This window comes from Gorilla gorilla, chromosome 15, assembly GCF_029281585.2.
Source record: "Gorilla gorilla gorilla isolate KB3781 chromosome 15, NHGRI_mGorGor1-v2.1_pri, whole genome shotgun sequence".
NCBI classification, from domain to species: domain Eukaryota; kingdom Metazoa; phylum Chordata; class Mammalia; order Primates; family Hominidae; genus Gorilla; species Gorilla gorilla.
The window spans coordinates 86,026,857-86,054,127 of NC_073239.2; the positions used below are offsets into that span (position 1 = coordinate 86,026,857).

The 27,271-nt window shown below is 41.6% G+C and overlaps 1 protein-coding gene across 7 annotated transcripts in view; it reads right to left on the minus strand.

The window, feature by feature from the left end:
• Window positions 1-26,259, minus strand: part of DCAF5 (DDB1 and CUL4 associated factor 5) — a 99,478-nt gene extending 73,219 nt beyond the window's left edge. For 2 of the 7 annotated variants that reach the window (XM_031001769.3, XM_019009995.4), the window contains exon 1: window positions 25,827-26,181. In XM_031001769.3, the coding sequence (XP_030857629.1) occupies window positions 25,827-26,040 (214 nt within the window). In that variant the 5' untranslated portion in view covers window positions 26,041-26,181. Of the gene's footprint in view, window positions 1-24,542; window positions 24,560-24,722; window positions 24,740-25,550; window positions 25,662-25,826 lie in introns of those variants that run through there. The other 5 variants (XM_031001770.3, XM_063697925.1, XM_063697926.1 and 2 more) reach the window with 5 other exon arrangements.
• Window positions 26,260-27,271: the final 1,012 nt, after the last annotated feature.

The following is a 27,271-nucleotide window of genomic DNA, read 5'->3' on the forward strand; positions in this document are numbered from 1 at the left end:
TAGTAGGAGAAAACCTAGATGACACCAAATGCTGGTCATGATGTGGAACAACAGGCAATCTCATTCATTGCGGGTAGGATTGCAAAATGGTACAGCCACCTTTGAAGATAGTTTGGCAGTTTCATACAAAACTAAACGTACTCTTATCATGCAATCCAGCAATCATGCTCCTTGGTATTTAACCAAAGGAATTGAAACTTGTATCTACACAAAGACCTGTACATGGATTTATTTTACAACAGCTTTATTTACAATTGCCAAAACTTAGAAGCAACCAAGATGTCCTTCAGTATGTAAATGGATAAATCAACTGTAGTACAACCAGACAACAGAAACTTTTTCAGTGATAAAAAGAAAGGAAATATCAAGCAGTGAAAAGACATGGAGAAACCTTAAGTACACATTACCAAATGAAAAAAGCCAATCTGAAAAGGCTACATACTGTATGACTTCAACTCTATGATACTCTGGAAAAGACAAAATCATGGAGACAACAAAAAGATCACTAATTGCCAGGGCTTGGAGGCAGGGGTTGAATATATGGAGCAGAGAAGATTTTTAGGGCAGTAAAAATCCTCTGTATGATACTGTAATGATGGATACATGTCATTACATTTGTCCAAACCCATAGAATATACAATACCAAAAGTGAACCCTAAGGTTCATTTTTTGAACATTGGGACTCTGAGTGTTTATGATGTGTCAGTATATGTTTACCAGTTTTAACAAATTTACCACTCTGGTGGAAGATGTTGACAATGAAGGAGGCTATGCAGGTGTGGGAATAAGGGGTACATGGAAAACCTCTGTACCTTTCTCTTAATTTTGCTGTGAACCTGAAACTTCTCTAAAACAAAGTCTTAAAAACAAAACATCATAAGTAAATCCTTCTACCAGTAATAATAATAATATTGGAAGTAAATTTAACAAATCATCAACATTTTGTCAAATCCTATTGGTATCTCTCTACTTCATTTAAATACCCCATATTAAGGAAGTATTGTTATATCTTTTAGGTATTATAATGGCATTATGGTTATGTTAAAAAAGAAAAAAATCCTTATCAATTAGAGGTGCATACTGAAGTGGGTGAAATGGAGTATGTCTGGAATTTCCTTTAAAACGTTCCAGAAAAAAAAGTAGAGGGATAGATGATTAATATGGACAATTGCTATAGATGCATACACTATACTATTCTACTTTTGTGTATGCTTGAACAATTTTTTCTTTTTTTTTTTTTTTTTTTTTTGAGAGTCTCACTCTGTCACCCAGGCCGGAGTGCAGTGGCATGATCTCAGCTCACTGCAGCCTCCACCTCCCAGGTTCAACTGATTATCCTGCCTCGGCTCCATGGGTAGCTGGGACTACAGGCAAGCACCACCACACCCAGCTAATTTTTGTATTTTTTTTAGAGACAGGGTTTCACCATGTTGCCCAGGCTGGTCTCCAACTCCTGACTTCAAGTGATCTGCCCGCCTTGGCCTCCCAAAGTGCTGGGATTACAGGCGTGAGCCTGGCTGAATATTTCCATAATAAAGAGTTTTGGATTATGTTTAATGTTCATGATAGAAAAAGAAAAAAGAAAACAAGACTGCAGGATGGGCTGGGATACTCATGGCTCACTAAGACCTACAGCACAGTCTCTCCTGAATTGAAGCAGCTTAAGTAAAAACAGAATATTGTGCGCCTGTAGTCCCAGCTACTGGGGAGGATGAGGCAGGAGAATCACTTGAACCCTGGAGGCGGAGGTTGCAGTGAGCAGAGATCGTGCCACAGCACTCCAGCCTGGGTAACAGAGCAAGACTCCATCTCAAAACAAACAACAACAAAAAAACCAAAAACAGAATATCTGCCAGGCCCAGTGGCTCATGCCAGCACTTAGGGAGGTCGAGGTGGGAGGATCCGTAATCCCAGTACTTTGAAAGGTCGAGGTGGGAGGATCACTTGAACTCAGGAGTTGGAGACCAGCCTGGGCAACATAGTGAGACCTTGTCTCTACTAAAAGAAAAAAAAAGAAACCAGAATATCTATACCTTTGTGCCCAACTCATAACCATTCTCAGCCTAAGGTCTCCCAGCATCACCCAGACAGAAATAATCTTTAATGTTCATTCTAGGCATTTATAGGATGATTTCATTTTGCCTAGTACTCAGTAATTCAAAATTCATGGCCATTTGTTAAATGCCTTGGGATCATTTTAAATGATGTGTCCTTAGTAACTAACATGATGATGACAGCCCAATCCATGGGAGATTGGAATCACTGAGGCAAAAATCATCGCTGTGATGGGGCCTGCCTCTTGACTTTGCCCTCAAGGTTAGCATCAGAAGATGTAAGCTAAACACACCCCCTTACTCCACTCAACCCCTCATTCCTTTAGGCAAGGTATTAAGAGCCCTATGCAAAGGCAATCTTCAAGTATGCGTTGGCAGAAAAACAACCAGTACAAATTGAGGCATAATGTAAAACCGTTAGGCTGCTTTTCACCCAGCAGAGGGCGCTAAACAGCTGTGCCCAAGCCTCTGATTCAACAAAGCAAAGGAGGGCTGGTGAAGCAAGGGAAAGTCAGTTCAGACGCAAAAGCAGCTCTACAGTTGTCTCCCTTAATCTCCTAGTCAGTTCAGAAAGGCAGAGATTTATTGTTTAGTTCCACAGAGAGAGACTGACCTGCAAATAATCCAAGTGAAGAAGATTTAGGATGATTTCAGACTATTTAAGCCAGCCCCATGGGCCTGGCAGTTGGATGAGAATGGGGTCAGCCTCAGGAGAGGGAGCCCAGCCCCAACCTCTCTGGGGCACCGGAGGTGGAGCACAGGGACTTCTCGGGAAGGCTAGGCCTTTCTTCTCAGTGCCAGTGCCAGGCAAAGACAAGCAGAGGCCAGGCCTTCTAAGCCTGGTTTCCTCACAAACAACTGCTTACCTTCAACTCATCTGAGAACCCCAAGAAAATACAACTACATACTCTGGTTTTGGTTTTTTGGGTTGGTTTCATTCTGCACTAAAATCACTAATTCATCAAAAAATGTACTATAATCACATTGTGGAAGCAGCTTTGTAGTTACAGAAAACCTTTATACGTAAAGAGTACCCTAAAGGGTCCCGAGCTATAAGCAGAAACTAAGCAAGCCCTTACAACACACTATAACAAAAGTAATTATTTAACATTCTTCTTATTTTATTGCTCAGAAAAGCTGAGGTAAGGATTTGCTTTGGGTTTCCTCAAAAGCCAGCCAAGCACAGGACTGAGAAAGCAGTCTGAAATTCTGGGTCGAATATTCCTGGAACTTATCATTGTTTGAAGAGCGAAAGAATAATAATTTAAATGTCCATCAACAGAAGTCTGGTTAAAATTATTGTTTAATAAAATAAGCCAGACATAAAAGGACAAATATTGTATGATTCCACTTATATGAGGAATAGTCAAATCAGAGACAAAGTAGAATGGCAGTGGCCAGGGGCTGGGGGAAAAGAGGAATGGAGAGTTATAGTTTAATGGGTAGTTTCTGTTTTGCAAGATGAAAAATTCTAAAGATGGATGTGGTGATGTATTAATTACACGAATGTAATTAATACCACTGAACAGTGAGTACACTTAAAAATGGTTAAAATGGTAAATCTTATGTTGTATACATTTCACAATAAAAAATATAAGAAAGTTTACTACTTATATATGTACAATGCAGCCTAAATAAATAAAAGCATGAGGCAGCTCTGTCTATACTCACATGGAACAATTTCTAAAATATAATGTATTAGTGACTGTATTAATTGTTCAAAACATTCTTTTAACAAGTAACTCAATGGGATTAGATACAGAGCTTGGGGTTTCATCTTTGAGAGGCAGCAAAGATGGTGCTACAGAAGGGTACAGGAAGTGCAAGCTCTGGAATAAAAGGACTTGATTCAAATCTTGGTTTCGCCATTCATGTGTCCTGGTTACTCTACTCCTCTACCCTAATTTTTTTATTGTAAAATGGAGAAAATACCAACTATTTCCCAGGTTTGTTGTGTGTGGTGAGATAATGTTTGTAAAAGCACTTAGCCCAGTGTGATATATATTAGGTGCACACAGCTCTCAAATTGTCCTTGTGTCCCTAAAGTATCATCCATGAACTTGTCCTAATCTTTCAAACCTTGTTTTAGGTAGCATTAAGAATATGAATAGTATGATACAATTACACAAAAACATGCACAAATTTATACATACAAAGACAGATGCAAAATGGTTAGCAGAGGTCATCTCTTGCAGATAGCAATTTTACTTAATACCCTTTTATATTGCTAAAGTGTTTTCTTTTCTTTTCTTTTTTTTTTAACTGTGAAGCCTAAAGGAAAATCATTCAGCCTGGCTTTCTTCTCAGCCCATTTATTCCTCTTCAGTGAGTGTACTGTGTAAGACCAAACTTCCTTTTGTGTTAACCATACCTCTCCTAAGCTCCAAGAAGCTGCAGCGCATTACAGAGGCACAGTCTGTGTGACACACAGCCCAGCTACGTCAGTGGATGGAAAATAAGTCTGTTTTGTTATTTTTCCAAAGTTGAAAATAATTGATATTTGTATAGGAATTCAATCACATACATATCTCATTTTATTGTCACTTGTGAAGTAAGGATTATGTAGGCCCTTTTTCTAGACACGTATCAGAGAGATAAAATGACTTGCTAATAATCCAAAGAGCTTGGCCTGGAGCCTAAAACTAAGTTGTATCCATTCTACCAACATGCAGAGGACAGAACAGCACCTAGCATTCCAAATGAGGAATGTTCTGGAGCTTTACACAAGGAAGAAAAGCACTTCCCAGCCTTTTTTTTTTTTTAAATGATTTTATCTATTTTTAAGTATAGAGTTTTGTGGCATTAACTACGTTCACATTTTCATATCGTTGTGCAACCATCACCACATTTTATCTCCAGAACTACCCCTTCCCGCTGACAACTGCCATTCTCCCTCTAGACACCATTCACTTGGCACAGTGTCTCCAAGGTTCATCCATGTTGTAGTGTGTGTCAATTTCATTTCTTTTTAAGGCTGAATAATACTATTTCATTGTATGTATAGACTACATTTTGTTTATCTATTCATCCACTGATGGACCCTTGGGTTGCTTCTACCTTTCAGCTTTGTGAATAATGCCACTATGAACATTAGTGTACAAATATCTGTTTGAGCCTCTACTTTCAATTCTTTTGGGTATATAACCAGAAGTGAAATTGCTGGATCCATATGGTAATTCTATTTTTAACTTTTTGAGGAATTGCCATACTGTTTTCCACAGTGGCTGCCCCATTTTATATTCTCACCAACAACGTACAAGAGTTCCAATTTCTCCATATCCTTGCCAACTCTTTTTATTCTTTGCTTGTTTGGATAATAGTCATCCTAATGGGTGTGAAATGTTTGCTGGCCTTTTTAACCTTCAAATAATAGCCTAAAATAACTCTCAAGTCCTTTTAAATATCTCAGAGCGCATCATTCTACAAACAGTTTGAGTTCTTCATGAGTACCTACCCTGAAATTCAGTTACCACTTTTCTATTCACTCACCCCATCCAGCCCAAAAGAGTTTTCTGTAGTTCATTTATCCCCTATTGTTTTGCATTTCACTGCCTCAAGGAACTAACATCATATATAAATTTGGGAAATTTCATATTCATTCTCTCCTCAAATCACTTACAAAAACATTAAGAGTGCTAAGCTCCATTTACTCAAGCCAGCCACTTCTGTGATTAGACCTATTTTAGAGGTGGATATAATGTGGGGCAGCATAGCACAGCACAACATTCAAAACCACAGGCTTAGTCTCCATGTAGTAAGACATAGGAAAAAATAATAAGAAAAAACCCACAGGATTAGGATACACAAACACAGGTTCAACTCTCAATGTCGCCGGCACTTACTAGCTGTGTGCCTTTAGACAGGTTACTTAACTTCTCTAAATTATAGTCCTCCCATCTGTAAAACTGAGAAAACAACACTACCTATTTCACAGTGTTACTGTTAGGATTAATGAGATAGATCTGTGTAAAAGACTTGGCCCAGTGCCTGATACATATTAAGAGCTAGATAAATGTCAGCTAATTATTATGCTATTTGAACTCAAACAACAGCTAACATCAGTTAAGTTTACTCTGGGTCAGGTACTATCCTAAGGGTCTTACATGTAGTGGCTCTTCCAATCCTTTTAACAACCCCACGAAGTAGGAATTCACATGAAACTACAGAAAAGCTACATAATATGAAGGGATACACAGCTACCAAGAGTCATTGGTGGCATCTGAATCTAGGTAATGTGGCTCCAGAAACCATGCTCCTTACCATGGTGCAATCCAGCCTCGCAAATATAAGAGGCCAGGCAGCAAAGTAAATGAGTCAGACTTGCCAGATTAAGTGACAGACTGAAGAATATATCTGTATTTTTAAAAGATAAGCCACCATTCAGCTCTTGCCAGTTGTTGCCATAGAGAAATACAGACTAAAGGTTGCCAGATCTCCCAATTTTTGGCCCATGGATAAGTTAAGGTTGAGTGATTTGCTCAAAGTCATAAAACTGCTGTTCAGTGGCACTTCCCAAATCGAAACCAGTAGGCAGGGAAGAGGGAGGGGTACAGGCAGGTCTGGAGAGATAGGAGAGGTGGTGTCACACAAATTTTGCTCTTCACTACAGAAGTAGCTATAGGGATAACATCTACAGGCATTACTTCTGCTGACACCCTATTTTTACCTAGTACCCTTCTGCTAAAAGCTGAGTCCACTTATCTACCTATTATCTCATTTTTCCATGTCTCTAATGAGGTAACTAGAACAGAAACATCCCCATTTTAAACATGTTAAAAGTGAGGTCCTGGCTTGCCTTAGCTCCTAGCTAGAAGCACTTTACATTAAATAGGAAGTATTAAGCAGCAGCAACACCCTAACTAGACAGCTAGAGCCCCATAAAATGAAATGGTTTCTCCAAAATCAGATGACTAATAGCAGTGGAGTTTAATAAAGCTAGGGTTTTGAAACACTAACCCTAGACAATGTCTCTAATTCCTGATCAGAAACAGAGAAAGAAATCCACAAACATTCAAATATCCCTTTCTCCTTACACCAGAGTCACAGAGTAGAGATGTAAGGCACCTAAGAGTTCATCTTCTAACATCTCCATTTTGCCAGTGAGGAAACTGAGGCACAAAACTGAGGCACCTGTCTAAGAGCACACTGCCAGTTACAGGCAGAGTGGGATTCAAATCCAAGATGTCTGAGTCCAAAGCCCCTGCTCTTCCTAAAGTGTGGTAAACATAGGCCACTGGATGATTTTAGACAGTAGAGAAATGATTTTAATAATTACGTATTTTAAGGTGTACTAGAAAAAAACAACTAGCATATAAAACCCGTGACTTAGACTTTATAGTAATGTCAAGTTTCTTTCAAATACTGTTTATAAGGAAAGTCAACTTAGAAAAAATGTTAATAGCACAGGTGACACTCCTTATATATAACAAAAATCAAAAATGTGGGGCTCAAACTTCTGAAATTTGGAGAACAGGCACATTTACGACCTTCTTAAGAGAGGGACTCTAAATCAGAGGCTGCAATTTGATATACATCCAGATGCAAACAGGGTTAACTAGGGAATAATCTCAAGAGGAATTAGGAGAATGTGACTGTTTTAACAAAGAAAGTTACAACCTAATGAGTTGCACTGTAATCAGTCTAAAGGAAGACTACAAAATGGCCAAAACATTAAAATATTCAGACTCACTAGTAATCAAGGCCAGTTGTATGAGAAGTCATAATACACTTTTTAGATGATGCCAATATTCTGACTGAATTGGTTAAGACAAAATAATGACCAGCAGAAGCCACGATGCAGTCTCATAATACATTGGTCCAAGTGTAAATAAGCTGGTTTAACCATCTTGGAGGACAATTGGGTGATATATATCGAATGTATCTTAAAAATATAAAAAATATTCACACCCATTGACTCAGAATTCCACTTCTAAAGATTTTATTCTAAGGGAAAATATTTTTTCTCTTGGATTTAGCTACAAGGATTGTGATAAAAGCAAAAAATAAACAGAAGAAACAAGACAGAATTGGTTAAATTCTGATGTAGACACTTGAAAGGATACGATGTCATAATATCATGCTTCAGAACAGTTGTTCTCAAAGTGTGTCCCATGGACCCCAGAAGGTCTGCAAAGTCAAAATTTTTTTCACAATAACACTACAATGTTATTTGCCTTTTTCACTGTTTGAAACTGTACTGACAATGCAAAAGCAATGGTGGGTAAAACCACTGGTGCCTTGGCGCTAGGGCAGTGACGGCAAATTGTACTATTCATCAGTGTATTCTTTAACTGCCACTCATTCACAATAAGACACAAATGCCACGTTCACTCAGGAGTGCCTTGATGAAGCAGTAAAAATAATTGTATCAAATTTCAACCAGAGTACACATCTAAATACTCTGTATGACAAAATAGAAAGTACACATAAAACACTTCTGCTGCACACTGAAAAACAATACCTATTTTGTGAAAAAGTATCTATGAGATAGTTTGCATTGTGAGCTGAACTGGCTGCTTTTTTCATGAATAACATTTTTACTTGAAATTACTGAAAAAGTATGGTTATTCAGATTTGGGTATTTGGTAATATTTTCTCAAAAATGAATAAGATGAGCCTGTCACCTCAAGGAAAATAATTGGCAGTATTTGTAGCCAATGATAAAATTCAAGCTTTCAAGTAAAAATAAAAATTTTGGAAAAATTGTATTCACCATGGTGAACATAACCACTTCCCAATACATAGAGGCTTTTCTGATGAGACTGGTGGCAATGTCAACAAATGTGACTTTTTAAAATATACAATGAAATGTGTCAAGATTTGGAAAACCTGAAAAACTCAGTGAACTAGTATTTTCCAAATGATCGATGTATGATGTTATAAAATGATGCATGGGAGGAAAGACCCAAAGTTTAAGACAGATTAATGGATTTTAATGTAACAATGTAACAGGCTACGACAAATTATTCGATATGGTTTTATATTCTACATTGCAACTAATCTTTAAGAAACTTCTACTTGTTTTGGTACAGTATTAAGGAAGAATATACAGTTATCTAAGACATTAACATGCTCTTCCCTTTTATAGAAACTGATGTGTAAAGCTTTTTTTTTTTTTTTTGGATACAGGATCCTACTCTGTCACCCAGGCTGGAGTGCAGTGGGGCAATCATAGCTCACAGCAGCCTCAACCTCCCATGCTTAAGTGATCCTCCTACCTCAGCCTCCAGAGTAGTTGAGACTACAGGTGCACATCACCATGCCTGGCTAATTGTTTTCTTTTTTGTAGAGACAGGGTCTTGCTATGTTGCCCAAGCTGGTCTTGAACTCCTGGACTAGAGCAATCCTCCTGCCTCAGCCTCCCAAAGTGCTAGGATTACAGGCATGAGCCACAGCACCCAGCCTATAATTTTCTTTATATACTTCAGCTAAACCAATATTTTGCAAGATTAAATGTGAATGCCTTTTATTATGACAGATACACACAGATTTGAGAAAATGTAACAATGACACTCTTCTTGCTATTTTTTTTTAATTTTGGAAAATATACTGTTTTTACTATTTAATGTTTTTTCACTTATGAAAACTAGTATTTTTTCAGTTTGAGAACTGTTACTTTAGGACAGTGGTTTTCAACCCAGATGATGTTTCCCCCCAGGGAAAATCACCCTTGACAATATGTGACATTTTTGGTTGTCACAACTGGAAAGATGCTAATGGAATACACTGGGTAGAGGCCAGGGATGTTCCTAAATATCCTATAGTGCACAGGACAGCTCCTCATAACAAAGACTTATCCAGCCCAAAATGTCGGTAATGTTCAGGTGGATAAACCCTGCTTTAAAAGAATATGCAATGAAATATGAAAAAATATTAAGTTTTAAAATATTAATCTTAATATTACAAAATACCAGAGGTGGCCTACTTTCAATTATATGTTTAATATATGTATACTAAATGTGTATCAAAAAGGCTACATGTTCCAAATATTAACAATGGTCATCCTGAATAAGTGGAATTACTTCTTTTTTCCTTTAAATATCTATTTTCCAAATTTCCTATAATTAATACATAATAGTTGTTTAAATTATGAATGGGTGGGAGGCCTATCTTGTAAGTACCATATGCTGATGACTTGTATGATTTCAACAGGCAATTTTCCATAGTAAAGTATGGAATTAGTGACACGTCAAAGAATAAAAGTTCCTCAAATAGAGCTGGGGGATACTAAAAACGGGTTCTTAGGCCCTCAAAACCAGTAAGGAAAGTTATTAAGTTAGTGGACGATGCATTGCCAGGTACTTCCAGATCACAAATTTTCTTCATCTCCAGCCTTACTTATCTCTTCTGCCATAGAGAACTAACCTAGACAATATGCTCTCCTGATTATATCACAAATACTCTTCATCCATTCTATGAGCAATTTCTGATTATTCTTTTTTTTAGTTTTGTACATAAGAACACTGCCTGCCTGGACTTTTGCAAAATTCCTTGTATACACAAAATTAACAACATAATAAAGCTTTCTTGTCTCTTCTTTGGCAATTCTAAAAAGACTGAATCAGTGAAGGCCCTAACACTTCTAGGAATGCACACTACACCCAGCCACCCACCAGCAGATGTAAACAGAGATGTCAACCCTGAGACTAAATCAGGGGCGAGCTGCCAAACACTCAAACTTCACTTGTTTCTTGCCAGTACAGTAAGCCCCTTTGCCCATGATTTCACTTTCTAGTTTCAGTTACCATTAGTCAACCAGGGTCTGAAAATATTACAGTCAAGGTATTTTGAGAGAGAGAGACCACATTCACATAACTTTTATTACAGTATAATATTATAATTGTTCTACTTTATTACTATTGTTGTTAATGTATTACTGTGCCTAATTTATAAATTAAATTTTACCATAGGTACGTATACATAAGACAAAACATAGTATACATAGGGTTCAGTACCATCTGCAGTTGCAGGCATCCGCTGCGGGGCTTGAAACTCATCCCCCACAGATGACGGGGGACTACTGTATGTCTAAGGCAAAGCACACACTTGAGTCATCTGTGGCAGCAAGTGATATAAATGAGGTATCTGTGCTAAGCCATCAACATAGTCAAGACACCTATTTAAAAAAAAAAAAGGAACATAGCAATCCTCAAAGGTTCCAATTAGTCACTTAGCTTTAACTTGTAACACCAAGATACAACTGGAATTTAGATACAAGACTTGAATGGAAATTCAGCATGGGGGAAGTTGTGTAACAAGATTTTGACAGGCATCTGGATTTGCAAAGAATTCCTCCTCCTGAGTAATGTTCTTGGAAGGAAACAAAGACTTTCCAAAGTACAGAAGTATAGCTCAGCAGGCTAAGAATTAAAACTGGAGACTCAACCAGAGTGACAGTTGGCCTCCACCCTGGAAAATCTCTACCTACTCATCTGTAAAATAATAGGGCATCACCAATTTAATCAAAACCATGTTCAGGGGCAATGAAACTGCAGATACAATGTACTGGCAGAGTAAGCCACTTAGGAGTTTAACACTTTACTTGAGCAAGTCCTTTTTAAATGCAGAACCTCATGACTTTCCCTATTGAGGGAAAAGGTCAGAAGACCCAGAGTTTAATCCTGATTGTACTACTCACTAGTTGTAACCTACTGAGCAAATCATTTTACCTCTTTGCTCCTTTGTTTACTTAGACGTAAAATTAAAGACTTCTATTAGACGATCATTAGTCCTTTCCAGCAACAAAATTCTGTAATTCTACAGAGACATCAGAAGCCTAAGATCACAAATGAGAGTGGTGAAAACAGGACTCCAACCAGATCACTTAAACATTTCACAACATGAAGGACATTCTAGGGCCAGGCACAGTGGCTCATACCTGTAATCCCAGCACTCTGGGAAGTTGAGGTGGGTGGATTGTTTGAGCCCAAGAGTTCAAACTCAGCCTGGGCAACATGGTAAGACCCCGTCTTTAGAAAAAATAAATTTAAAAAATTAGTCAGGTGTGATGGCACATGCTTGTAGTCCCAGCTACTCCAGAGGTTGAGGTGGGAGGATCACTTGAGCCAAGGAGGCAGAGGCTGCAGTAAGCTGTGATCACACCACTGTACCCCAGCCTGGGCAACAGAGTATAATCCTGTCTCAAAAAAGGAAAGAAACAGAGAGAGAGAGAGAAAGAAGAAAAAAAGAAAGACAGTCTGGCCGGGTGCAGTGGTTCACACTTGTAATCCCAACACTTTGGGAGACAGGGTGGGAAGATCGCTTGAGGCCAGGAGTTCAAGACCAGCCTGGGCAACATAGAGACCTTGTCTCTACGAAAAAATTAAAAATTAGCTGGACGTGGTGATGCACACATAGGTGTGCATCACCTATGTGTCCTAGCTACTTGGGAGGCTGAGGCAGGAGGATCAATTAAGCTTAGGAGGTCGAAGCTTCAGTTAGCTATGATCATGCCACTGCACTTTAGCCTGACCCACAGAGCAAGATTCTGTCTCACAAGAAAGAAAAGAAAAAGAGAGAAAAGGAGGCTCGGGCATGGTGCCTCATATCTGTAATCCCAGTACTTTGGGAGGCTGAGGCAGGTGAATCACTTGAGGCCAGGAGTTCAAGACCAGCTTGACCAACATGGTGAGACCCCGTCTCTACTAAAAACACAAAAAAATTAGCTGGGTGTAGTGACACATGCCTACAATCCCAGCTACTCAGGAGGCTGAGGCAGGGGAATGGCTTGAACCCAGGAGGTGGCGACTGCAGTGAGTGAGATCACACCACTGCACTCCAGCCTGTTAGCACCACTGACAGAGTAAGACCCTGTCTCAAAAAAAAAAAAAAAGAAAGAAAAGGAGAAGGAAGGAAGGGAAGGAGGGAGGAAGGGAGAGAAAGGGAAAGAAAGGAGAAAGAAAGAGAAGGAAGGAAAGAAGGAAGGGAGGGAGAGAAAGGGAAGGAAAGGAGAAAGAAAGAAGAAAAGAGAAGACAGAGAGGCCAGGCGCAGTGGCTCACACTTGTAATCCTAGCACATTGGGAGGACGAGGGGGATTGCCTGAGCTCAGGAGATCGAGACTAGCCTGGGCAACGTAGAGAAATCTCATCTCTACTAAAACTACAAAAAATTAGCTGGGCATGGTGGTGCACACCTATAATTTCAGCTACTTGGGAAGCTGAGGCATGAGAATCTCTTGAACCCGGGAGGCGGAGGTTGCAGTGAGTCAAGATAGCGCCATTGCACTCCAGCCTGGGCGACAGAATAAGAGTCTGTCTAAAAAAAAAAAGAGAGAGAGAGAGAAGACAGAGAAAGACATTCTACAGCCATATACCTGAAAAACTACAATCCCTGAAAATTCTTCTCCGGGCCACTTGAGGGGGCCAACTTTTACTCCAAATATACTCTGGTGCTGGATAGCTATCCCAAAAAATTAAGCCTATAATATTTTTTTCTTGCTTATTTAATTCTTATTTATCATTCATATTTTGCAGATGACTGTAACATGGTTTTAATATCAATATCACATCCACTTTTAGTTAAACACTCCTCAGGAAAAATTTCAACTCAGTGGAGAATCATTCCTCAAAATACCTTTTCTCAAAATCAACTCTACAAAGAACAACAACCCATAGGAAGACTGTAAAAACAAAAAAAAGTACAAGTAAACAGTATAATAAGAATTATAAGATGATGTATATAGAAAGGATGGAGTAACATTAGCCTCTGGACCTGGCATGTTCATAACGGTTTCAGCCTTTTTTTTCCCTTTCTAATAAAAGGCAAGTGACTAACTAACCACTCTGCTTCTCAGCCTCTATCTGGTACCTTAAAAGTGGCAGCGGAGGCCAGGAGCGGTAGCTCACACCTGTAATCCCAGAACTTTGGGAGGCTGAGGTGGGCAGATCACCCCCGCCTAGGGACTGAACTCTGTCAGGAGTTCGAGACCAGCCCGGCCAACACGGTGAAACCCCGTCTTTACTAAAAGTACAAAAATTAGCCAGGTGTGGTGGTGGGCACCTCTAATCCCAACGGGATTACAGGCTGAGGCAGGAGAATTGCTTGAACTCGGGAGGTGAAGGTTGCAGTGAGCTGAGATCACGCCACTGCACTCCAGCCTGGGCCACAGAGCGAGACTCCATCTCAAATTAAAAAAAAAAAAAAAAGTGGCAGCTGAAAGACCTGAAGTAAGGAGAATGGATGCTTAAAGGCTTTTCTACTAGAGGCATCCCATAGTGAATGTGAGGAGCTAGGAGACTGGGGTTTCGGTTTTACTTGCATACCAGACACTGCAATAATTATAAGCAGGTGACCATATAACTTATCCTTTAAACTGGGACCTTTTTTTTTCTTTTATTATTATACTTTAAGTTCTATGGTACATGTGCACAACGTGCAGGTTTGTTACATATGTATACATGTGCCATGTTGGTGTGCTACGCCCATTAACTCGTCATTTACATTAGGGATATCTCCTAATGCTATCCCTCCCCCGTCCTGCCACCCCACAACAGGCCCCAGTGTGTGATGTTCCCCTTCCCTAAACTAGGACCTTTTTAAGAATGAAAGGAACACTAATAATTACACTGGGACAATGGGAGAGCTTCAGATGGTCCCAAGTAAATCAGGATATATGATTGGCTTGGTTACAAAGGATCCCAACAATCAACAAGGCAGGCAGGTGACGCAGAGTTACCTAATGAACCTTATTAAGTAATCTTGCCTCATCTTATCAACTGGCAGAAGCCCCAGCAGAGGCAGAAGGGAATACGGGAATCAGTCATCCTGCCAACATTATCTCTGCTATGTGGATCCATTATAAACCAGTCAATTTCCTCAGATGCCATTTTCTCAATGACTCCTACATAATCCCAGCCCTTTGGAATATAACTTTCATTTTTTAAATTGGCCCTAACAGGAAAACAGTACTAGAGCACATGGACTTGATCTATGAATTATCAACTCTGTATCCCGAGAGGTATATGATAGAATTTCTGGTATTCTGGCCAGGTATGGTGGCTCACATCTGTAATCCCAGCACCTTGGAAGGCCAAGGTGAGAGGATCACTTGGGCCCAGTAGTTCAAGACCAGCCTGGGCAAAATAGTGAGATCCTGTCTCTACAAAAAAAAATTTTTTTTAATTAGCTGGGCACGATGGTGCATGCCAGCAGTCCCAGCTACTCGGGAGGCTGAGGTGGGAAGATCACTTGAGCATGGAAGGTCGAAGCTACAGTGAGCCGTAACTGCCCCTGCACTCTGGTCTGAGCAACAGAGCATGAATAAAGTGGCAGGGCATAGGAAGATCAGGTAACTAAAGTGACAAACTACTACTGTCAAGTCTTTCCCTAAATCTCTGATTTAAGAAAACTGATAGGAAGAGCAAACTGAGTCCAAGACCGGAACCAATGGAGCAACCTTCCCTTTTACCCATTCAGTGAATGGCCATGAAAGTGAAATGCCTTCTCTTCCACAGAAGCAGAGTGACATTGTGGTGACAGAAGCAAATTTTACTTACAAGAACACTATGCTTCAAGCTCATTAAGGATTAAACAGGCTTATCATCTGGTCTAGCAGTTACACCTCCCTTTATGATACTGTGTGTGTGAAAAAGTGCTTCCAAATGACTTACTAGCACTCTCTGAGCAAATCAGCCCATATTAGGTTTACACTTTCTTCCAAAAAGCACTTTATTCTGAAGCACAGTATTCATCTGTGGCCCAGACAGGTATTTTCTCCCCATGTATAACTATATGAGGAAAGACACCTATTTGTTGACTGAAATTCAGCCAAATGTAATCATTCAGCATGACTTGGGCAGATATTAAACTCAAATTACAGGTTCAGTAAATACACATATATTGTTTTTACTTTTAACTGGGCTAACAGACAAGAGAAACCAACTTGATAACTAGAGTATACCTACTCCTAATCAGACTAAAGTAGGGAGTTAAACCCAGTGGGGGTTAGTCACATGGTTACGTATGGAATACACAGAGTGTGAGGAAGAAGGAGACTTTAGATAACTGCAAACATCAGAATCTAGGTGAGGTGAGTGCTAGCACCAAGAGACATCTGCTTGAGAAGTAAGTACTGTGGCTGTGATGAGAACCCTGCTTACTGGCTCCAAGTCCACTCCCATCTTCACAATTCCACCCGTCTTCCTCCACTTACATATAAAAGTGAAAAACTGCAGATAGCAAAATATGAGTGATAGCATCAAGAGAGGAGAATGAAGGAGAAAAAAAATCAGATCCTTTAAAAATGCATATAACATTGTAAAAATTTCAAAGCAGTTAGCATGTCTCAGAAAACATTCAGACCCAACCTGGAAATCTAGCTCCACCATAAACCATGGGAGCTTTCATAAGTTACCTAACTTCTGTAAGCCTCAGTTCCCTCATATGTAATATAAGGATAATAATACTACCTTAACTTACAAAACATTCTTTTAAGTGTTACATATGCCTGGCACATGAAATGCCCCCAAATAATATTTGATAAATAAATGACATCAAATATTAGCTATTTAAAAAATCTGTTAAACATTTTTTTTTTTTTTTTTTACAAACAGCAATGTCTCAGCTGAACATTGGGCGAGGCATTCCTTAATTTGGTAGGCACAGGGGAGTGCTGCAGATCAGCAGGGGATGTGAAACAATGACAGTTACATTTTGGGAAGCTTATATTATAATGGCAGTGGCGACTAATAAGTACTAAAACTGAAAAGAACAAAAACTTGAAAAGCAGTTATTGGAACCAAATTTTCTATAAAGTAGTGGATCATGGTTATAAAAAAATCTTTTTTCACCCCTAGAATTACGTTTCACATCATTTTTTTGTGACTAGTCAAGTGAAGCAATAGGAGTGGAAAAGGAACAAAGAAATCTGTAACTGGTTGTGATCAATTAGTTGTAAGCACCACTGCATTCAGACCGGCCATATTTCACTTCATTTTAACCACAAATAATGAATTCTAATATCTATTTTTCCACTAATGCATTGCCTGTTCTCTGGATTACAGAACTCTCAGCAGTAATTTATCAGTGTCCTTCCTTGATTCTTTAGCACTCACTTATGACAATTAATACAAAACCTTCAAATCTCCTTGTCTTTCTACACTACAAATCTCCTTGCCTTTCTACACTACAAATCTCCTTGCCTTTCTACACTACAGGTAACACTGGCTATTTTCCAAGTGGCAAATAAGACATGTAAAGTGCTTAGCAGAAGGCCTGGCATATATTACAAGATAAAAAAAAAAAGTTACATAATAATTTTCATTGTTATTAAGATTAAAGGGTGCACAAGGCCAGGCGCAGTGGCTCACGCCTGTAATCACAGCACTTTGGGAGGCCGAGGTGGGCGGATCACAAGGTCGGGACATCAAGACCATCCTGGCTAACACGGTGAAACCCCGTCTCTACTAAAAATACAAAAAATTAGCTGGGCGTGGTGGCGGATGCCTGTAGTCCCAACTACTCGGGAGGCTGAGGCAGGAGAATGGCATGAACCTGGGAGGTGGAGCTTGCAGTGAGCCGAGATCGCACCACACCACTGCACTCCAGCCGGGGCGACAGAGCGAGACTTCATTTAAAAAAAAAAGATTAAAGGGGCACAAAATGGGTACTCAATAAATATTTTAATGAGTAAATAAACATACTTAAGTAAAACAAGTTAACCTTATTTACAGCAAAACACAGAGATATAATTTATCATTTAAGAGAAGCAACCAGAGTTGTACATGTGCTCCAGAAACTGCTAACATTCAGCTTTCAATTCCTTAGGACAGATCCAGAAAATGTGACCTGCCTACAAAGGGAAAAGAGAGAAACAGCACCTGCCTGGGAGCAATGAGTCCTACTTAGAGTCCTGACAGCCAGAGACAATGCAGACAGCTCTGGGCAAGTCACTTGTCTAGATCTCAGCTCCCTTTCCTGTAAAATGAAAATCCTTCCATTTCTCCGATCCCATGCAGAAAAGAGAAGATATAAAAGGGTTACTTAATGCAGTATTTCACAAGCTTCAATCTTGATCATCTTTTCATTTTTGCCATATCCACATAGCACTTTTACTGTTTTTCTTTAAATTGATTTGCATGATGATGGCTCACTGCAGCCTTGACCTTCCAGGCTCAAGCAATCCTCACACCTCAGCCTCCTGCGTAGCTGGGACTAAAGGTGCACGCCACCATACCCAGCTAGTTTTTAAATTTTTGGTAGAGATAGGGTCATGCTATGTTGACCAGGCTGATCTCAAACTCCGGCGCTCAAGTGATCCTCCTGCCTCTGCCTCCCAAAGTGCTGGGATTACAGGTGTGAGCTACTGCACCTGGCCTTAATTTACTTAAAAATTTAACCTCACCTTAAGTAATAAAATGATTAAAAATATTTTATTCACGTTAGCTAATTTTTCTAATGTGTCTAAAGATAAATTAACTACTCAACTTTAAATATTCACTCAAAGATTATCTAAATTCATCTAACATATCCAAACTTTGGCAAATGGTAACCTAATTTTTATAACTGAAAATAAAAAAAATTTTTTTAATTTCCCATACTATAGCAACATAAGAAAATCAAAAAATTTAAAGGACAGGGAATTGAGTAGAAAAGAAATAGAATTTCATATTCCCACAATAATGTAAGGGTTAATTCAAATTAATATAGTTATTTTATAAGTAAGAATATTTTTTAAACAATGTGAGGCAACAAAAATTGAAAACAGAACTGATTCCTTCTTAATTTAGGTAATCTTCATCTGAATTAGGATTTTATTTCCTTTAACTTTAAAAGACTTTCATTCCACCCTTGAGTATCTAAATTCAGACTAAAATAAGAAAAGCAATTAGTTTCTTCTTTCTTAAGACCATAAAAAGAAAACAGAGATTAAAATTAAGTGCCATGTTTATTAGCAATGGAAGTGCTCTTATAAACTTATGCTCTCTTTGCCTTGATCAATGCATGAGAAAATAAATGCACCTACTTCTTAACTTGGAATTAAGAGAGCAGTATGCATTTGTGTGACAAGTTTTACTAGTCAATAAAGTTTCCCTGATCTAAATGACTCCAACTGTACTTTACAACCAAATCCATCAATAATCAGTGAATAGGCACATGCTTGTTGTACCTGGGCTGACACTGCCTTTCAATGTGGTGGCCAAAATACATAACTGAGGACTCTTGCTCTCTTTAGGAAATCTTAGCTATCAAAAACACATTGGCATAAATCAAATTAAAAATGATCCTTTGAACAATACTGAGCACAAGGACAACTTTTTGATGTATTAATAACAGTGTCTAATGTGACTAATGATCATCAGCTAAACCTCACTAGGTTATTTTAAAGGAGAAGTGACAAACCCAGGCATAAATCTAAATTTGCCAACCTTTGATAGGTATCAATTAGCTGACTAAAGAACAGGTAGGACAAATAATGTGTATCTATAAATATTCACATTACTTTATCCTTATGACATGATCTTTATAATTTATCATAGCAAAGTTCCTCAGGGCCATCTCTACAGGCCTTCTTTCTTTCCCACCAAATCTCACAGGCAAGAGCATTTTTGCTGTATTAAGTATAGCAAACCAGAGGAAAAAAAAATCTATTAAAGTATCATAAGGTAGAGGGGATGTATTTTAAAAGGTCATGAAATGTTACAAATGAGAACTGAACACTCCTAAAAACACCAGCTTTTTGAAAACATAATTTATACCTGATTCATTGTCCCTGTTCTCATAGCTCCTGTTTTACAAACAGTATGCACTCAAAAACTATTTGTTGCACTAATAAATAGATCAAATAATACAATACCTTCACAGCAATGAATTATCAGTAAATAGAAAAGGCCAGAAGAAAATTTGAAAACTGATTCCTCAATTACCTTATTAAAATGTCTATACTATGAAAGCTTTTCAAAGACAAAAACCTGCTCTACCACTGGCCATATTTCTCCTGATAAGTAACTACCGAACCAACAAATTCATTCTAATTAAATGAACAGCTTTAATAAAGTCAGGCTTTATTTAACTGGCTAAAGCCAAACGCCTTACCTGCAGATAATGTGCTTTTAGACTAATTTATCTACAAAAAACTGATTTCATAAAACATGATATAAACTAGTGACTGGGAAACAGGAAATGACCATTAATTAAAAGGTTCAAATTAAGCATATAGGTGTAATAATAGCTATTATTCAATGCTTAAAAATACTCTTTGATGACAGTACTGGTTAAGCTTATTCACAAAGTATTTTGAACAGTTCACCTCATGGAGATCTTTCTCAATATTTCATGGTGTACTGTGCCATGTGCAGTATATGTTAGATGTTGAAGGTATCAATCTCCTAAAAGCCTTTTGTGACATTCAAGGGAAACAACAACAACAGTTGCAGCAGCAGTAGCAACAGTATGGGTTAGGCCCTCGTGCTAAGAATTTTACAAATGTTATTTCATTCAATCCTTACCACAACCCTGTAGGGTATTATTATCCTTATTACATGGGTGAGGAAACAGACAAGAGAGGATAAGTGACCTGTCAAAAGCAACCCAGGTACCAAGCAGCTGGGTTGGTGTTCACCCCAGGCAGTCTGACTTCAGAGTTCATACTCTACAATCTCTATATATTATGGCTCCTTATAATGATCAATATGGTCAGAGACCCATTTGAACTAGAAATAGGCTAAATAGTTATCCCCATTTATAAGTATTATGACCAAGCAACTAAATGACTCTCCCCATTCACAACTCCTACATAATTAATACTTTGAAACATCATAGTTGCTCATGCTATTTGAAAAACTTCTGAAGGTACTTTTCCTATATTTAGTCATAAGCACACAAAAAAGATAATAATCTCTCGCTATAACTCAAAACTTCATACTTCTGGGTTATTCTGCTAGCTCTATAAGTTCCAATGCCTTAAACTTCGATTCAGGGGAAATAATATAGCCACTCTCATTCCAAAGAGCCAAATCTTTGTTTTTGTTTACTGCTAAGATGACTTGCACAAGCCCTTTACAACATATAAAAAGGCGGAGTAACAATCCAAGTCAAATGCACATAGAGATACATTCTGATTGGTCATCCAATCAGAGCCCTAAAAGATGTTCATCTTCTTCGCAAAAAAAAAAAAACAAAAAAAAAAAAAACTTTAAACAAACATATAAAGGACCCCATTCTAAGAAAAAGGAAAAGCATAAGAGGAGGCAATGAGAGCAATTTAGAGTACTAGATGCAACCAAAGACCTAAAAGGTAAACCCAAGATATCCCCTAAATATGCGTACTACTGTAACCTCATTGATGTTGTTAGGATCTCTTGTAAGTGGCACTTCAACATACAGTGTTGTTCCCCATCCCTCAAAGGACTAACACACATAAATATTCTAAGAAGAGACTACAATCATCAAGTATAAGCTAGTCTTTATAAAAAAGTAATGTTCACGGGCTGGGTGGGGTGGCTCACACCTGTAATCCCAGGACTTTGGGAGGCTGAGGTGGGCAAATCACGAGGTCAGGAGTTTGAGACCAGCCTGGCCAACATGGTGAAACCCCATTTCTACTAAAAATACAAAAATTAGCCAGGTGTGGAGGCACGCACATGTAATCCCAGCTACTCAGGAGGCTGAGGCAGGAGACTTGCTTGAACCCAGGAGGCGGAGGTTGCAGTGAGCCGAGATCCCGCCACTGCACTCCAGCCTGGGCGACAGAGCAAGACTCCATTGCCCCCACCGCCCAAAAAAAAAGTAATGTTCACTCAAAACCAAGTTCATAAAGCACCTTCACATATAACATTTCATTGACCATTCACTACTCCCATTCATCTACCAGTGAGGGCAATCTGTTATCCTCATTTTACAGATGAGTAGTGAAGGTACTTACCTAAAATCAAACACTTTGTGACTGGTAGAGCCTCCAACTCAAATCACATGACGTCAAATCCCAAGTACTTTCCACACCACATTGTGCCTCCACATTCCACATCAAAAAGTCACAAAACTATCCTGTCTGGCTAATCTGCACTGGTCTATTAACAATACTGTAAGAACAAATGTCTGTTATTAATGACACCATGTGTTATGAATATAAAAGAGAAAGAAAACAAACTCAGTATTTTCTCTGAGAGGGCTGGCGCTCTGTTCAGCACCCAACCTATACTTTAACTAACATAGTTCTCACAAGCCCCTCAGGTAGGTGCCAATATTCCAACTGTATACCTCAGAAAACACATTCAGAGAGGCTTAGTAACTTGACTAAAGTCACAGATTAAACAAATGACACAGCAATGATGTTAACCACATATCTGCTATACCACACTGCCTAACCCAGTATCACAGCAATGCCCCTTTCTGGTCATAAACAAGAAAAACCAAGTACTTTTTCAGTTAAAGTATCTTAACGTGTCAAATAACCATTTCTCCACTTGTTGCTGTCATAATTTCACTTCCAAGCACAGCACTTTTTCTCCTTCCTGATTTTCTCTGGTTTACTCAGTATCTGCTGGCCTCACTGTGCCCTGGAAAAGGGGATAGCTGTTGGAACAGAAAAGTGATGTATTATTAACTAATAGTACTTTACCCGGCCACAGGAATCATGCAAATATTATTTCTGCCCTGGGTATAAGTTAATTCTATCAAGTAGTATGTGTCAGTTACCAGAAATGTGAGCCTGCCCAAACAATTATGAAATGAAAACAATGAACAAACTATGAACAATCTATCATTTTAATCACAGCTCTCTAAGGGCTTTCCAAACCAGACAAGACACAAGAACAACAAAATGCATAAAAGTGATCTCATTACCATCCCAGAGTCTGGCATCCCACTACATTACAACATTGGGGATACATAGCATTAGCCTCAGAATACTGTGCTCCCCCACTCAGGTGTTGACTGCTAATGAGAGACAAAGATAGATAAGAAAAAAATATAAACATGACACTAGTTTTAAACTTGGGAAAATTATTGAAGGACTTTCCAGAACAAAATTTAATTAGCTTTAACAAGTTAAGGTATACTAGGACTCCCAAAGGGGGCTTCCTTATCTGAAGCAAACAGGAGGAACTTTCTGTTAACACAGCTGTGTACTCGTAATGGAAGGTAAATAGCTAAAAAGGCTTTAAACCAAAACTCTATGTTCAAGGAACAAATAGGAAAAGCTAGGTGTATCTTAGCCAAACTGGAGGAGCGATGGAATAGCCTGCTGATAGGGCTAAGAACAGGAACAGGAGTAGATAAAAAGGAAACAGGAAGAACTGAGCTAGAGGGAGTATGGGGGGAAGGAGGAGGAGCAAGGGGCAAAGAAGGCTGGAACCCAGGAAGTACTGATGGAGATGGGCAACACAAGCCTAGAAAAGTAAGGAAATAAATACCCAGAATCGAAAGGTCTGCCAGAGCCTCCTCTGTGGAAATGACCCTCCTCTTTCACAGGCTAAAATTAAGATAAAGGAAATGACCTGGCCAAGACTAGAGAAAATAGAGTTCATTTAAGATACAGGGGAGCGTCCTGCCCAAGGATAAAAGTAGTAATAGCTGGTAGAGAACGGAGGGAACTTTTTCGTGCTTTTTAAAATGTAACTTCAAATAGATAAATTATGTGGCATGGAAATTATCTCAATAAATTTGTTATTTTTTTAAAAGTGTGAGCTAGGCATGGTGGCTTATGCTTGCAATCTCAGCACTTTACGGTGTGAGGCAGGAGGATTACTTGAGGCCAAGAGTTCAAGACTAGCCTGGGCAACATAGGGAGACTCCACCTCTACAAAAAAAAAAAGTTTAAATTAGCCGGGCATGATAGCACCTGCCTGTAGTCCCAGCTACTTGGGAGGCTGAGGTGGGAGGTTAGCTTGAGCCTGGGAGATCAAGGCTGCAGTGAGCAGTGATAGCCCACTGCACTCCAGCCTGGGCAACAGAGTGATACCCTGTCTCAAATAAATACATAAGTAAAGGTGTGTCAAGCTGGGCAACGTGTGACTACTTACAATTCCGTTAACATGATTAGTTCAGTTGTCTCTAAAAGAGTACCCCCAAATTCCCTCACTCGGTAGGTAAAGTTTACTTGTGTCTGGGAACTTCTCTGTTGGAATACTTCGGGAGTTTTATGAATACATAAAAAACAACAGCAGGGAAACTGGGAGCTAGGTCTATAAAGAAGAGGTCTTCCCCCATTTTTGCTCTTCAAATTTATTTGATAAAATTTTATACGGTGCTGCGGGGGAAGGAGGCTTTTGTCTGAAAGATCAGGTTTCTTCAGAGGATGATCTAGGGCCAAAATCTACCTAGTCAAAGAGAAAACGATCTGGGGTACAAAAGTCAAGTCAGTTCTGGACAGACCCCAGAAGGTTTATCATAAAATGATCACAGAAGACCTTTCTCTTTGCTACCCCCAAACTGGACTGTACGCCCCCGTCACTTCCAACGGTTACTCGCGAAGACGGATGCTTTGCCAAGATCCCAGAAGTTTCTGGCGAGCTGCTCACGGACACAAACTAGAAAGACATTCGGGGACCGACCTGGGTGAAGCTAAGCGCCACGTCCAGCGCTGGGTTCCCCCTTCATCCCTCCCAATATAGGAAAAGGGACAGAAGAGGGCAGCAGCCAAGCAGGAACGCGCAATCAGCCGTCTTCACCCCCCTCCCCTGAGCCAGGTTTCGGGGAGCCGCCCCCTAGCCCTCACGTAGGCCCATTCCCACCCGCCCCTGCCCTGGGCCCGAGACCCCAGGGAGGAGGGGACGACGGCGGCGAGCGCCCCCACCGGCAGCAGGCGCACCTCCCCGGGGGCAGCTGTCGCCGCGGCCCGCGGGGCCCGGGCCTCCCCGGGAGCAATAGGCTATCGATTCAGCTGCCTGTCGCTAGGAGCCCCGGGAGAGCGAGGCCTACACCGCCCGGCCGGAGCCCCGGCCTCGATTTCGCCACTTTCCCCAAACCAGAGGGAGAGCCCGGGGGCAACCAGGCCCGTCTGGGCGAGAGGGAGGAGAAGCAGAGACCACTTGCAACAGCGGCCGCGGGAAACGGGGTGCGGGGCGCCGGGCTCCCGCCAACAAGTCTCCCGGGGGTCCCCCACCCTACCGCCTGCCTCGCAAGTTGCGCATTCAAGTTCAGGCTGGTGCCCTTTAGCCTCCACAGCCCTCGCCACTCTCGAAACTGTATTAAAAACAAGACGCAGAAGAGGCCACAACCGAACGAAAGGCGATGGTGTTGGGCCTCTAAGAGCGCCGAGGGGGGCGGCCCACAGCGACCCTACCGCCCCAGTCACTTCCCCTCTGCAGACCCCGCCAGCCCCCGGGTCGCAGCCCCCGGCCCCTCGGCGTCCGGGTCTGTCACCGCCCGCTTCCCAGCCCCAAGACCCCTTTTCCTTAACGCCGGCGACGGGGGCTTCAGCTCCCCCTTGCCTCCGGCGCTCCTCGGCCTCCTCACCCTCCACATCCCCAAAATGCCCCCAGCACCTTTTAAAGTACGCGGAGGAAGAGTTTGCCGTCAAACTTTGTCGAGCGGTAACCTCGCCCCCCTCCCCGACCTACACTTTCAGGGCAGGCATCAGGAGAGATCACTTTGCACTTGGGATAAAGCGAATTAAGGAGCTGTCAACCATTTTAGGTCTTTTTTATAGAAGACATCCTCTCCTTCCCCTCCCCCTGCAATGGTTTTAATTTGACACCAAACCTTCCCACCGCAGAAGGGGGTAGAGAAAGGGAGGGGGTGGGGACAGAGGGCAGGAGGAGGGTGACGGGGGAGAGCGAAAGGGGGAGGCTGGGAGGGTGCGGGGAGGCGCGGGGAGGGGAAGGGGGTTGATTTACCTGAGACCAGCCACTGGCCTCCATTGTTGGAGAATTCAATGGCATTGACACAGCCGAAGTGGCCGAGAAGGTCCTTCTTGTAGAGGTTTCTGCAGCCCCGCAGGCGTCTCCTCTGAAAGTCCTGAGTGAGCAGGGGGTCCCCATGCAAGCCCCGCTGGGACAAGAAGCCCACCACTGACCTCATGCTGCCCCCCAGGCCAGCTCTCCTCTTCATGCTGGAACCGCCGCCGCCGCCGCTCGCGCCGCCGCCCCTCCCTCGGCCTCACGCGCGGCCGCTGCTCCCCCCACCCGGCCCTCCCCCCGCGCTGCGATCCGGATGGTTCTTTAACCAGCCATGGCAGGCAGAGCGAGGTGTGCAGACACTCGGCGGCGTTCGCGGCTTCCTGACGGTCCCCTCCCTCTCCTTCCCCCCGAGGCTCCTCCCTCTGCCTCTCCGCCTCCTCCAGCAGCTGATCCTCAGCTGCCGCCGCGCTTCCGCGATGCGCGGCCCTTCCGCCGGCTGCGGGGCCCCGAGAACGCGGCGTCGGCGCCCCTCCCCTCCGCGGGGGGCTGGCCGGAAGAACGCGGCAGGCCGGCCCGGAGACCACGGGCGCCGGCTGCTTTCCCAGTTGAGCCGCTTCCCGCCTGGGGACCTGGGTGGCGCCGGGCGGAGACCCCTCTGCACCCCAGCGCCCCGCACTCCGCGGAGTTGAATGCGCGTAACAATCCGAGTGGCCGCCGGGCTTCGGCTCGCCTTCCTCCCGCGGGGACCCGCGGGCCGGCTGCTGCCCGGAGGCCAGCGCCCGTACGAGTTCGGGGAAAATGCGGCTGGAGTGGGGGAAGGTGCGGGCGGGGGCTCCGGCCCTCCTTCCTCTGCTGGCCTCTGCTGGCCTCTGCCTTGGGCAGTCCGGCCCTGCCCGAGGCGGGGGAACCGGGAGGTAGGGCCGCACACTTGGAGGAACGTTGCCTGGGGGTTTTGTTCGCGCACCCGCCCCTTCCCCTTTCCCGGTAAATGTTTAACACCACCGCTCATCCCCGAGGCCAGTTCTCTAACTCTCCCTTCCTCCGGTCCTTTAGTTGAAAAAGGCTAAATTGTTCCGTCTGGCAGATTAGAGTGGTACATGGGGGGAAAGAGAAAGGGATAAAGAAGTAGGAAGAAAATTGCCAAAACCGAGTTGATAAAGTCCCGAGAAGCACGAGGTACTTCTCTCCGTTTCAGATAAATTTGCACGACACAAGAAGCGTGATTTGAAACTAACGATATATGTTATTTAATTGGGTGCGGTGAGCTCCTCTTAAAGGTCTCGAGTGGGGAGCACTGAGGTTGGACAGCTGTTAACCAGCAGCTGCGCTCCAGGCCAGAAGTGGCTGCACTTCAGTAGGATGGGAGTCACCGCGTTGACCCTAGTGGGTGTTAAGTGCTTTGGAATTCTACCAGATACAGTTAAAAGTCCCCTTTTCGATGT